The sequence below is a fragment of the Anarrhichthys ocellatus genome, unplaced genomic scaffold (assembly GCF_004355925.1).
Source record: "Anarrhichthys ocellatus isolate YVR2014 unplaced genomic scaffold, GSC_Weel_1.0 scaffold5, whole genome shotgun sequence".
Lineage (NCBI taxonomy): Eukaryota > Metazoa > Chordata > Actinopteri > Perciformes > Anarhichadidae > Anarrhichthys > Anarrhichthys ocellatus.
The window spans coordinates 6,595,678-6,608,971 of NW_022280035.1; the positions used below are offsets into that span (position 1 = coordinate 6,595,678).

A 13,294-nucleotide genomic window follows, 5' to 3' on the forward strand; every position below is an offset into this window, starting at 1 on the left:
GATTTATCCTTTTTAAATGCAACGTGGTATTGAATAACATAATAATAATATGACTTACTACATGTTGTTTTTTTATTGTTGTAATCGTTATTTATGTGTGAAATTATCACAAAACATTAGGTATTAATCTAAAATAGGAATACCATAACACCTTGTCTTAATTCCCACTAGGGTGATTCAACCAGGACATAATAAGCTATATTACTATACTATAAAATGAATAAATAAAAGAACAAGAGAGGAGTGAAAAAAAAATACAAATATTAACAGGCAATAACATTTCTTTAGAAGATTCCTGGAGCAAATTAAGTATATGAGCACATTTGTTGTTGTTTATAGTTTGGATAGACACTACTTTCTAAACTCAATCCTCAAGGGTTCAAAAGATGGGCGAGACCTCGAGAAGTTTACCAATGTGAAATTTCCCCAGAAAAATGAATGAATTGACAGTCACTTCTGGACGTTTTAGGAACCAAACTGCCGGCACGATACTATTAATTTACAGGAAACGGTCAAGTAAAAAAACACACACAGGAAATACCCTTAAAGCAGCTCCTCCCTCCATGATAGAAGAGGGCAGACTTGAGAGTAGCAACGACACACATTTCTGCTGTTACTGTTGAAGCGGAGAGCAACATGCCGCGGACACGATCCACTAAAATGCATCTATTGCTGATGATGATCATGGGTTGTTCGGTGAGTAATCTAATCAATGTATTTCGTTGTTAGATATGATAAGTAGCAGCATTTACGCTGTATCGTTTAGTCGTGGGGTTGTTGGCTATAATTGGAGCTAATTCTAAATCATTCTGTTTGTATTTTACTCGGATGTACAGCTAAATGTGATATTATGGCCGAAATTGTGCATTTTTATTTCACGGTTACACCCTTTGACGCACGTCTGTTAAAAGTCACTTTCACTTTCGTTTAACTCGCTGCAGTGAAACGCATGACTTTTTTTCTTTTCTTAATTACACAAAATACGCAAAATAATGATATTAAAGCAGATACAATGTGCAAAAGAAAGAACGAGAAGCAGCTGGCATTCAGTTTCAGAGTTGACAGCTTCTTGAACGTTTGGGACTTTCCGTCACGCCTCAAACAGTCTACTCTGGAGAGGAAGTGGTCCAACAGCCATGACAGAGACACCTCACCATCAATACAGAGGATACTGCTCTTATTCATGTTCACTGCTCTTATTCCCGCTTGTTGTCATACAGGTGATGACAGCTGCTCAGCACGTCTGCGACCCTCTAACTCAATCTGAGAAGAATGGGATGTGCTGCAAAATGTGTGGTCCAGGTACGTAAACATATCTAAAAGTGATCCAGGAACATGTTACTTTCTATTATTGCAGCCACACAGGCACTCACTGTCCTAAAAACATTAACAAATAAACATTAAAGGTACAGCATATAGAAGTCACAGATGGCAAAAAGTAGCACATTTCTCAAAGAGCATGATCACTGATGCTAATAACATTTACATTTGCTTTCACTTTGCTTTTTTTCCTTTGTTGGTTTCTCTTTCACTTCCCCATTTTAAGATGTCACCTTGGGAATTTGTAATGGGCATTAGGATTTAACATGTCACAGACTAAACTATACCAAAATAAATATATATATATATATATATATATATATATATATACAGCAGATCTGCAGAGCACACAACCCCACGAGAAATTGCAACTTCTTGTTTTTACACTTTGTCTTTTGTAAACTAATCCGAAACGTTTAACTAGTGAGATTTAGAGGAGCTGGTGGAGGCATTGTTTTGTTACCGTCCTTTAGGCAGAGCAGGCTAGCCTGTGCTCAGTCTTTATGCTAAGCTAACTGTCCCCTGGATGTAACTATGTAGTTAACAGACAGATAGGAGAATGGTATCAATCTTTTCATCTAACTCTCAGCGAGAAAGCTTATTTCCCAAAAATGTCTAACTACTCCTTGAAGCCACATGTCCCCATTTACTGTATATACCTGAGACAAATATAGTACTGCACAGTAGTACTGCACAGACTTTTGACTATGAACAAGAACTTACAGTATGTTTTTTTCAGGGACCAGAATGTCGTCCGGCGGTACTTGTCTGGATCCTCAGTGCACAGAATGTGGAGACAATGAGTATCAGGATAAATACACAACTGAATCCATGTGTCAACGTCAACCATACTGTGACCTACGTAAGAACTAAACACAACGGTTGCTAGGTATACACTGATAGACTTCAGTTTGACGTAGCAAAACTTACAACTTGTGTCCATTCTACTTTCAGATAAGAACTTTAATGTTAATGTCCAAAAGAACAAGAAGGAACGAAGCACCTGCATGTGTAAAGAGGGATTCCACTGCTCAAGTGGAGAGTGTATAACCTGTGTGCCACACACAATCTGTAAACCAGGACACGGAGCTCGATCCATAGGTATGACACATCGCTTTGATTCACATTAAAAAACGTAAAGTATGACCAGCTTTGTTTTGGCAATGTGCTGAATCTTTCACACTCTGCTTTCAGGCAACCACACGCATAACACGGTGTGTCAGAAATGCACAGAGGGCACATTTTCTGAAGAAAACTCATGGGGCTATGTCTGTAAGGAATGGACAAAGTAAGTGCAGGAACTCAAATTCCACGTCCACAAATCTCACACCTAGAACCTCAGTTTACCATTTCATCTCGGCTGGTGTATTTCGGCAAACAAACCTTCAAAAGAACAACACCTTTTTGTCCTCAAGGCTGTTCCAGAGATAAACATGGAAATGATTTCTTCTCGTTTTGTTTTTTGTCTTGTCATGGGCTCCCTCAAGCTTACTACGTCACTTATAAAGGAAACAATTCAGAAAATCCGCTTATTTGAGCTTTTACAAAGAGTTCAATGACAAGATCAATAGTTGGTGTGTTTCTAGCTGTTTCCCCCACATTTGTTTATGTTTTTATGCTAAGCTAACTAGCTGTAGCTGTATATTTGCTGGTCAGGCAGGAGAGTGGCATTGATCTTTTCATTAAACTCTCTGTAAGAAAGCACATTTCTCATAATGTCCTACACAGGAAGGGGCTTCAACTTTGTTTTTGTCACTTTAGCAGAGTACCCTATTCACCATAGTGTCAGTATGCTTGAATGGGAGTTGAATAAGAAGCTTCAGGACATCACCTGAATCTGAAACCAGGAATTATCCTTTAACACTGTTAAATCCTTTGCAGATGTATGGATAGATACCATGTTAAAACAGAAGGAACAGACGTGTCTGACAACATCTGTGGTAAGTTCTGCGTAGGCTGATAAATTGTAAAAGTTTCTCACTTTTCGCTCTCCTGCCACCTGCAGCTGTGTGATTTGTGGTGGCTTGCTTAATGCGAAACTATGGAGGCGATGTGATGATAGATCTCGTGAATCTGTGTTGGTCTGTGGTTTTGACTGTGATTAACAGCTTTCACCGACACATTGTTTACGCTACCTTCATGTCTGGGCTCCACTGTGTTTTAAACGGCTAAATAATCACATTTTTAGAATTTAAAAGTAAGCATGGACTCTATGAAAATCCTCTTTTCTTCAATATCTATTTGTGCTTCCTCTGCTACAGTGTGGCAAATATGAACGTGTTTCAGTGATTTGCTGAAAACGCATTTCCTGTTATTTCAATTTGTATCCTACTCAAATGATCCTGTATTATTGGAGATGATACCTTGGGAAAGTGACACTGCTGGAAGTGTCAATATGTGATTAATGTTTTTTCTCTCTTTTTCTTGTGTTGCAGAGGAAACCTCACGGTCACATATTGTGATCGGAGTTGTGTGTTCTGTGATCTTCCTTGGGGTTATAGCTTGTGTTTGCTGGTTTTGTTTTTGCAGAGGTACGTTGTGCTTTAAATGCTCTCTTTTATGACATGTTCAATGAGTTCAAGTTCCAGTAATCCACTTACTGTACTCATGTTCTCTGTTGTTTCTGTAAACCAGAAGACGCAAAAAGAAAAGTGAAGGTAAATGTTATTTTCATCCTACGTTGTTGACTGCAATAAACTGACTGAAGTAACCTGTAGCATTCTGAAAAGAATCCAAATTATTGCGCTCATAAAAACACACTTTACTGTGACTGATTTTGTTGGAAATAATTGATTCTAAAACAATGTTACTTTACCTCTCCGGTGTCTTTTTAAGATGCACACTTAAAGGAATAGTTTGAGATTTTTTGATTTATTCGCCTTCTTTCCGAGAGTTGGATTAGAAGATTGATACGAAGCTGTAACCAGTGGGTGGTTAGCTTAGCTTTGCATGAAGTCTAGAAACAGGGGGAATAGCTCACCTCACTAGTAAACTAGTTGTGTGTCATTTATTTAAAACAAACAAAAACTGAAGTTTGAAAACAATAAGCTGTGTTTTGTGTACTTTTTAAACAGAGCCAGCTGTTAAACAGTCTTTATGCTAAGCTAAGCTAACTGACTGCTGGTACTAGCTTCATGTTTAGCCAACAGCCATGAGAGTCCCATGGATCTTCTCATTTAACTATCTACAAAAAAAGTGAATTAAGGTTAATTCCTAAATTGTTAAACTATTATTTTAAATGACATTTAATTTGGGGTCTACAGGGTGTAACGGTGTTAATATTCTTAATCCCATAACCTGAGAATGGAAACCAGGTTTTCTATTCATGTGGAAGTGGAGTAATCTCTTACATTCAGAGCATAAAAACACACTGACAAACTATAACTGTTGACCTTGGATTCATGAAAAACGTTTTTTCTATGGCCACAACTGAAAATGTAATATTCCATATTTCTACATTTGAACACTATTTTACTCTCTTGTAGGTCTGTTTTGAATCATGTCTGGGCGACAAAAAGGAGCCACTGAGAGAAACCAAAGTGCTGAAAATGAACCCAACTGATCCTACTGAGGAAGTGTCCATGATGCACGAGCTGCAGTCCTCTCAAGAGGAGGCTGGCGTGAGGACACCGGAGGAAAACGAGGATGAGCTGAGCCAGGAGGTGTTACCAGATTTAGTTCTCAGTGAAAATGGAAACTATGTGACTCAGGAGAATGGGAAATCGTCCATCCTTTCTCGACAGGAATCACAAACGCAGACATTCACAGTCTGAAAGCAGCTGATCATTGCTGATAGCATGTAATTACTAACCTGTTGTGTAATGTTGCCCTATGTTTCTGTTGTACATAGTTTCCCCCTTATGATGTATATAGCTTTAAGTGTTTACAGTATAATTAACTCATTCTCTAATAATGGAGTTGTAGTGTAACTACTTTAGAAAGGACATTCTACTGCAGTTTATGGCATATGTTATAAGTATTTCTATACATTTTGTCATTGTATTATATGTCTTGTAGATTGCATAATTTGAAAAAATACATAATTGTACAAAGTTCTGTTATGGGGATAATTGTGCATGGAAAAAGGCGTGTAATGTAAAAACATTTGAATTTGCATTAAAATGCACGCCACTTGAATGTCAATCTGGAGTGTTTATTTTTCCTGATATTTGTTAGTGTGTCTATCAAATGCAGGAGTTTTTCAAAGTGTCACTAAAATCGTTCCCATAATGCCTTGGGGGGACATTATGAGGAAGTGTAATGTCCTTCGAGATCCATGTGTCGGAAATGCTAACTCAGGTTCAGTCATTATCTGTTTACATTTCGGAAGACTGGCAGCTTTAACAGTGAGCCGAATTAGCTACAAGCAGTTCATCTTTGCAGTGGACCCACGGGTGTTCGGACACCTATTACTGCATCACTTTGATACTCACGAAAACGTAAAAACATGAAGATTCTCAGTCAAGTCCTGGAGTTTTAATGAGCGTTCATGATATCTAAGCGGATTTATGGACGTTTATTCCTGATGGACATTGGAGATAATGATGTCCTTGGAAAGTGTAAGTCACGTTCAATCGGAAAATATATGTTTAACCATTGTCTTATTATTTACTGAATCATAACATTTAGCGAACAGCGTCATGCACCTGTTGCTTTTCCCTCCCAGCGCAGATTGAATGGGATGTATCGTGCTGTAGTTCCACTTCATGTCCTCAGAGGGGCGCGATAGATTCACTGTAGACTGTTGGAAATGCAGCTCATCAAATAGTGTCTCTACAGTGCCCCACTGCTGAACTATGTTCTTTGTAAACGGGCACTATAAGGAGTAGAAGAGTGTAATTAGGTATGCTACCACTGTAAACGTCCAAATCAAAAGGAGATAGTTTTAGAAGTAGCTCTTAACATTTTGAAGTTTTGTGACATTCTATTATATTCATCTGTTTGTTGTGAGAAAATGGGCTCAGATAAGAGCTAATCTACCCTCTGTGTGTTCCCGTTTGTAGGGATTTGCATGCAGAGGCGAGGCCAGAAGACAAGGCAACAACGCGCCCAGGGGCTTTCTCATTATCCCCGGATTAATGAAGGTACAGCCCTTTGAATTTACACGGAAACGTGATAGTGAAGAATCCTTCTTCCAGACCCTAAACGTAACTAACAATTGGAACAGACATGTGAGCCTGCTGCTGCCTAATCTAAATTCATTTTATATTGCAGTTTACCTGAGGATAAATTGGCTAAAATAAACACAACTATCAACATGCAGTCATGGCAGGGATTACCCAGCAACAATCTGACCCAAAACCTGTTTGGGAAGATTAAATAGACTTGGGTCTTGGGTTTGCTATGCAAAGTAAGGCCAATACTCTCTTTGTACTCATCCAATTTACATGAATAAGCCAACTTCTCTTTTAGTCTTACATGAGAATTTAAGTTCATCTTGAAGAAAATGCTACCTTCTGTGCCGAACCTTTATTAACACCAACTGTTATATGTTGGAGTTTTCACATTTTATAGGTTTTCCTATTAACGAGAAACGATATGGCTTTCCATTTATCCAAAGTAAAACTGTCTGAATTTATCATTGCGTTGAAGTCTAATACAGACCAGTCAAAACAATTGTATTTAGACGCTGAACTTTATTCAAGCAAAAATATTTCTTCATGAATAGACAAAGGAAACATAATTTACATGTTGGCGATGGAAAAATACATCTACGTTTATTTACAACATGTTTATAGTCTTTGGTCTCAAAACAGGTTTTCGTTTCACTGCAAACTTCAGGAATAATCGACCAACTCCCTGAGGTTTGAAAGTTTAAAGTGCATAGAAGTGGAAAAGTGTCTCTCATGTGTGTCTCAATAGCCACTCAGACCATTTCACGAGTGGTGTAACATGACGGAACGAACAGTCCGTTTCTTGAAGCCCACTCGGCCCACAGTTTTCCGGCCGGGTGGTAAATATTGTCCAGGGGTTTCTTAACAGTCTCTGAGGTGGCGGTTTCGGCCAAAGACCAGATTTTGGGTTTCTGACTGGCAATGTTTTCTTTACTCTCCGATAGCGTGTGATCAGAGTCGCTCTTTTCAACTTTCTTAACAAGTGCAAGTTGTCTGTCCTCGTGCTCGCTGCTTGGCTGCTGCGGCATCTCCAACCGCGCATCCGCACACGCTGAGCTGTCCAAAGCGCCGTCTTCGTGCTCATCGGTGTGTGCGGAGTCACCTCGAGGCTCTTCCTCATCCAGATGACAGTTCTGCATGGAACTGTCTGCATCGTCGCTCTCTCCCTCCTGCTCATCCTCCTCCTCCTCGTCTGATTTCCCCTTGCACGCCCAGCTGACCCTGTTCTCCTTCTTAAGGCGTCGCCTTGCGTTGGCGAACCAGGTGGAGACCTGCGTGAGGCTCATTTTGGTGATGATAGCGAGCATGATTTTCTCGCCCTTGGTCGGATACGGGTTCTTCAGGTGCTCGTTAAGCCAGGCCTTGAGCGCGCCGGTGCTCTCTCGGGTGGCCACTTTGGCGACCCTACCGGGATCCTCTGCTGCTCCAGGGCGATACGGTGGATAGAAAGCTCCCCCGCGAGCCAGTAGCGCGTGATGGTAGGGAGAGGTGGCCTTCAAATCGAAACCGTTGTTCTGGAAAACAGAGAGAAGGAACGTAAGAGCAAGCAAAGGAATCTCGATTGTGCGCAATTACGCACGGATTTGGCGACCCTTGACCCAGAGCACACAATTCAATTGTTTATAGACAGAAATGTAATAAAGGGGAACATTTCCTGAACTCGTGGATTCTGGAAACGTTTTTGAGGCTTTAGGCTAACATAACTTCAGTACAACTCAGTGCGAGTACGTTCTCCACGATGCCGTTTCTGAAAATGAGTTGTTAAACTTCTCCAAAATCAGATTTTACTTACGTTTCTGTTTAAAAGTAGGTTGTAATGATTCCACTTGAGCTTTTAATGTAAATGTTGAATTACTTTGTGAATTATCAACTCACCATGTGTGTGATGTGCCTGTGGTGTGGATAGGGGATGAAGTTGTATCCCTGTAGTCCAGAGTACGTTATTGGAATTCCAGCTGCCATCGCTGCCAGATGCTGAGCCTGTTGCTGCTGCATACTCGGTGGGCATCCCAGCACCGGGAACTGATATCCAGTCGGCATGCTGATGTTCCGCTCCAAGAGAAAGCTGCCAATTCCAGTATGCGATGCGGGCATCTTTCCTGCGTCCCAGCTATTTGGCTTTGAGTGGCAATCCGACCTCCTGGATCTATTTATATACACCCAGCTGCCAGCGTGTGTTTGCCGGGAGGGGGAGGTCCCACTGGTAGTGACTGACAGCTACGTTCAAAAGACCCACAGCTTTCACTGGCAACAAATCCCATCAAAGAGGCCCTCCGCTGTTCCTTTTAGCGTTTTCGTGGAGGAGCTAAATATGTGCTGCTTATCGCAACACAAGATTTGTTTGTAAAGAACTGAAGTTTCAATTCAAATGCAACATTTTTCTTTTGAGAGGTGAATAAAGACTCAGACTTTACCATCAGCTCATATTTTGTCATAGAAATACAGTCTTTAGGTTTGTATTACTGATCTCATTTTGATAACAGCCCAAAATAAAACTTTTTTTCTTTCTTCAGAAGACGAAACGTTATAAATGATATCCGCCCACTTAGCGACATTATTTGATTTTCCATTTATAGGTTTTAATCGTTTTTATTTAGGTTTTATTTTACCTCTTTAGTTTTCAAGACATAGAAACTTACACCAGTTTGATGTATTTTTAAAGACGGATTTAACACTTCGCATGTCTAGCACTAATCGCCGGAGCTTAGAAAATGACCTGAATTCAGTTAACAACATCCCGCCAGTCTCTACTGTCGCATATGACACTTCATCCTCTACAGATGTGTAGTTTTGTGAATTGAATCAACCATCTCAATGACATTACATTAGGCGAATAAACAATTAAAGTACGTTTTACGCATGCATGCGTAAAAATGTCACTATAGACGGATGTGTTACATTTTCCAAAATAAACCTCTTGCAGTTCTTTCATTAAATAATTGACTGAAACCAAGTTATCTTTTAGAAGCATAACTTTTTATTTGTTCATTTATTGACTGAACCATAACAAACTGCCCTTTTACATGTCGGATGGCATTGTTTTGCATGAAGCACAACGTTTCAATGGTCCTAATTAAACGAGGTTAAGTGAAACAGGTGTTGACTAATGTATATGATAATTGTGAGATAACAGATGCTAATGTATGTGTGTGTGGAGGAGGTTGTTGGAGATAAGAGGAGAAGATTACAGTTCTTATTCCAATGTCTCTCCCCCCTTCATACCCTTCAAACGAGCCACATAAGCTCTGTGTTTGGGTTCAAGGGAGCTTCATCTCTTTTATCTTGCATAATTTGTATTATTATATTGACCCTATTGAGAGGGGTAGTGCTGGTAGCGATACTGACAAAAGTATTAAAGTGAAAAAACGTGCAGTGATGATACCTAAAGCCACTTTACAATATTTATTTTACAATATTTTCTGTTTAGATTTTTATTTCTGTTTTTATTACATTTTTACTTTAAACCCAAAATATACTCAGTATTTATTAACTGTAACTCTTTTCACTTAGCCTCAATAAGTTGCTTTTTTTCTGCATTTGCTTTCGATGAAATTCTTTTAAAATCTCTCCATTTCTTTAGCCGATAGGCGTATAATGAGACATGCTTTACTTTCTTCTTCATGTCGTGCAAACCTTGTTTCTTATTTTGAGGAAATGCATTGGCCCTCACTGTTAATAATAACACCTGCATACAAGTAAGTTGCAGACTTATGAACTGAATTATTTATAAAATTTAAGCCTCACATTAGCCTATAAGTGTGCACATACACATATTTAACATATCTGTCCATAAGTCTGACTTTATAAAAGCTACACCAGCAGTTGGTATTCTTTTTTCCTAATTATTTGAAACAGTTAAAAGGCTAATCTTGCAAATGTATTGGGGGGAAAAAGTTCAACCATGTAATGTGGTGTATTGATTTCCTTGTTGCAGCAAATTTACACCTACTAAGAATTTACACTCAGTTTTCAGTTTATTAGGTACAGCTTGCAAATGCTGAAACGATTTATGGATTATTCGATTGAAAAATAATATCCTCCTATTTTGAATGGAGTAATCGTTTAAGTCAAGTATTAACAGTGAAAAAATGCTATCAAGTTCCAGCTTTATACAATAATAATAATAAACTCAATATCTTTGGGTTTTGGACTTTTGGTCAGACAAAACAAGACATTTGAAGACGTAGTTTGGGCATCTTTTGAATAGTTGTTTGACATTTGTGGTCCAAACGGTCAAAAAATAGTCTGATTTACTGAAAATGAAAATAATCGCTTATATTGCTGACCTTTCCTCTTTTGTTTCTCCCACCATAGCCCCGTAGTTATCATAAGAGGTGTTTGTAAATATTATGTTGCATAATTCAGGGTAGACTAGTGTGTAATGATGGACCCAAAATATGAAGAGATAGAGAAACTAAAAAGGAATTTCTTTGGGTTGGGTCCACAGAACCTAAAGCAAATTTGAACAAGAGCAACAATAGTTCCAGCTGGAGTGCAAAGAGAAGGAGGCCTATGGCATCAGTAGTCTACATCTCACAACACAAACAGCTCAGGGCAGTGGCCTTTGTCCCTCTTGTAGAACTCCTTTTCATTCTCTTCCTCTTTTGGCAGCTCCGACCACAATGCAGGTGTTGGTCTTGCTCTGACAGGTTGAGTTTGTGCTGTTTGCCATTAGGATGTCAGTCGTTTGCAGCAGAGAGAAGTGACCAAATGGAAGACGATTGTTCTCAGCACCCAAAGAGATACAGTACAAGATAGCAAAGAGGATGGACTTATCTTTATCTGTGAGAGGAGAGTCATTCCTCTGTATTGAAATAGTGCTGTGAACCTTCCTTTATCGACAAATCCTGTGCATATTCCACACAACTCACTGCACAGAAAGCCCCTGGCTTTGGATGAACATGCAGAACGACAGTGCAAGGGGCTAATGAGCAGGTCAGGACAAAAGGTTTAGGTGTGACCTCAATTACAGGCAATCCCCTACCTGCGAGCCGACAAAGGGACGAAACATGCAATTAGAATAACTCATAGGTAGGTGTGAACAAGACAACAAGAGCCTAAAGAGAATCCGCAGAGTCTTCCACACCTATTGCTTGTTAGTTTATTTTTGCCGCACCATGCTGAGAGGGGAGAAAGTTGACAGACAGACTCATAGAAACTGAGCCGGAGGAGATGAAAGAATTCTATTCGTGAAACATGCTTAGACATTAAAAAAGCTAAATGAAAAGATGAAAAAGTGTGTATCTAAAGTGTGTTTTCAGACATTTTGCCAGAAAATGTATATATAGCCACAGAAAAATCCCAATAAAGACTTAAAGCTAAAATTCTAGAGAGAGATTTACATAGTGAGAAGCACAGATAATCAATTGACAACAAATGCATAATGGTCTCCAACCAGAACTCCCTAATGAGATTTTCCCTGGGGCACCAACAACACAAATGGAGAGATGTAAGCAACGTGTGAATGTTATCAAGCTCTCCCACCTCTTTACTATCTGACTCCCTCTTCCCCAGACCCCCCTCCACTCTTTGTCCTTTGTCGTTTCTCTTATCAGGACCACTCTATCATTCTTTCAAAATAGTAGTGGCGCTGAAACCGCTTGCAAATGTGAGTATGTCTTTGTTTGGGGCCGGGCAGTGTCCCGCCTCCCAGCTCCCTCCCGGGTGCAGCCTGATTGACGGCCCTCCGCTGGGTGAGTGACAGGCGGCGTTGGTTAGGCCCTGATGGCCTGCGTGACAGCTGGTGCTGCTGCTGCTGGTTGTGTCCTTGCATGTGTCGGGCCCCGGTGGGTGGGTGCAGGGCCCCCCCGGTATCCCACGGCTGGAGCCCCGGCCCAGTTTGCTGCATGGAGCCCAGTCAGAGCAGCTTCCCCGGAGTTCCAGACCAGCTTGTTAGCTCGCTGCACCCTGTTTCGACACATTGGCTGCAAGTTTCCCTGCACATACGTAGAGGACGTCGCCATACCGGTTATTTCTCAGTGTTACAGGAGTGGCTGTATTGTTTTTTTACGGTACTAACATCGTTATTTCTCCCCATCCCCTTTCTCCACCGTAGTTGCAAGCTGTATGTGGATTTTAATAATGGATGGGATGCCATTTTTCCCTGCACATGTCTCATCCGTATTTCTGAGTATAACAAAGTCCAATTAAAACAATTTAAGTCTTCAGCAATAACACTGCACTCCTGTTTAGCAGTTGTAAGCAGTAAACAAACAATGAATTCACATTTTATACACTATATTGTAGTTGTTTGCGGACCAGATCAACATTTCTAACTTCTCTTGAAGATATGTTCCACATTATCACTGTGTTTCACAATACTGTCATTCATTATCTTTTTATACACCAGCCTCCACTTATGGGTGTCCACAGGATGAGGAATAGTTGTTATAAACACTAATATCTGCTTCCAACTACATTATAGTGTCATAAACCATTTATAACATGTTTATGTTGATGCTAAGGGATACTTAGTCACCCTATAAACTTAATCGCGGCAGTTTCTCCACCTCAGTTGAAAGTTTCCACCGCCCATGTATCTGTCTTTCATCTGTAGAATAGGGGATATGTATTTGCAGTGAAACACATGTTTTTAGAGTAGTATTATCTCAATTTTACGCAGAGTCTCCATACAGATGCACAAACTGAAGTTCGTGCATCTGTTATTTTCTCTCTTTAGCCTCACGGAGAGCAGCTAATGAGGTTATTGGGCATTTGTGACGTGACATCTACATTTTGGCCTATTTGTGAAACAATGGTAACAAGGAAGCCCGGGACATTGGGCTCTGTGTTTTCCAACTCAAAATAACAAAGCCAAGCAGCCGCTGGTGGGAGGCTGTGCTCTCATGGAAATGAGCAAC

The 13,294-nt window shown here is 40.1% G+C and overlaps 2 protein-coding genes across 2 annotated transcripts; one reads left to right on the forward strand and one right to left on the reverse strand.

Annotated features, from left to right (window-relative positions):
• Positions 1-570: 570 nt before the first annotated feature.
• Positions 571-5,463, forward strand: cd40 (CD40 molecule, TNF receptor superfamily member 5). The gene is made up of 9 exons (XM_031845743.1): positions 571-696; positions 1,221-1,302; positions 2,060-2,182; positions 2,275-2,421; positions 2,515-2,608; positions 3,202-3,260; positions 3,756-3,851; positions 3,955-3,977; positions 4,806-5,463. The coding sequence occupies exons 1-9, from the start codon at positions 637-639 to the stop codon at positions 5,091-5,093; spliced, it is 972 nt and encodes a 323-aa protein (XP_031701603.1). The 5' UTR covers positions 571-636; the 3' UTR covers positions 5,094-5,463.
• Positions 5,464-6,982: 1,519 nt separating this feature from the next.
• Positions 6,983-8,545, reverse strand: irx7 (iroquois homeobox 7). Its single transcript, XM_031845742.1, has 2 exons — positions 8,310-8,545; positions 6,983-7,948 (listed from the first exon to the last, which is right to left on the reverse strand). Exons 1-2 carry the CDS (start codon positions 8,526-8,528, stop codon positions 7,187-7,189), a joined length of 981 nt encoding a protein of 326 aa, XP_031701602.1. The 5' UTR covers positions 8,529-8,545; the 3' UTR covers positions 6,983-7,186.
• Positions 8,546-13,294: the final 4,749 nt, after the last annotated feature.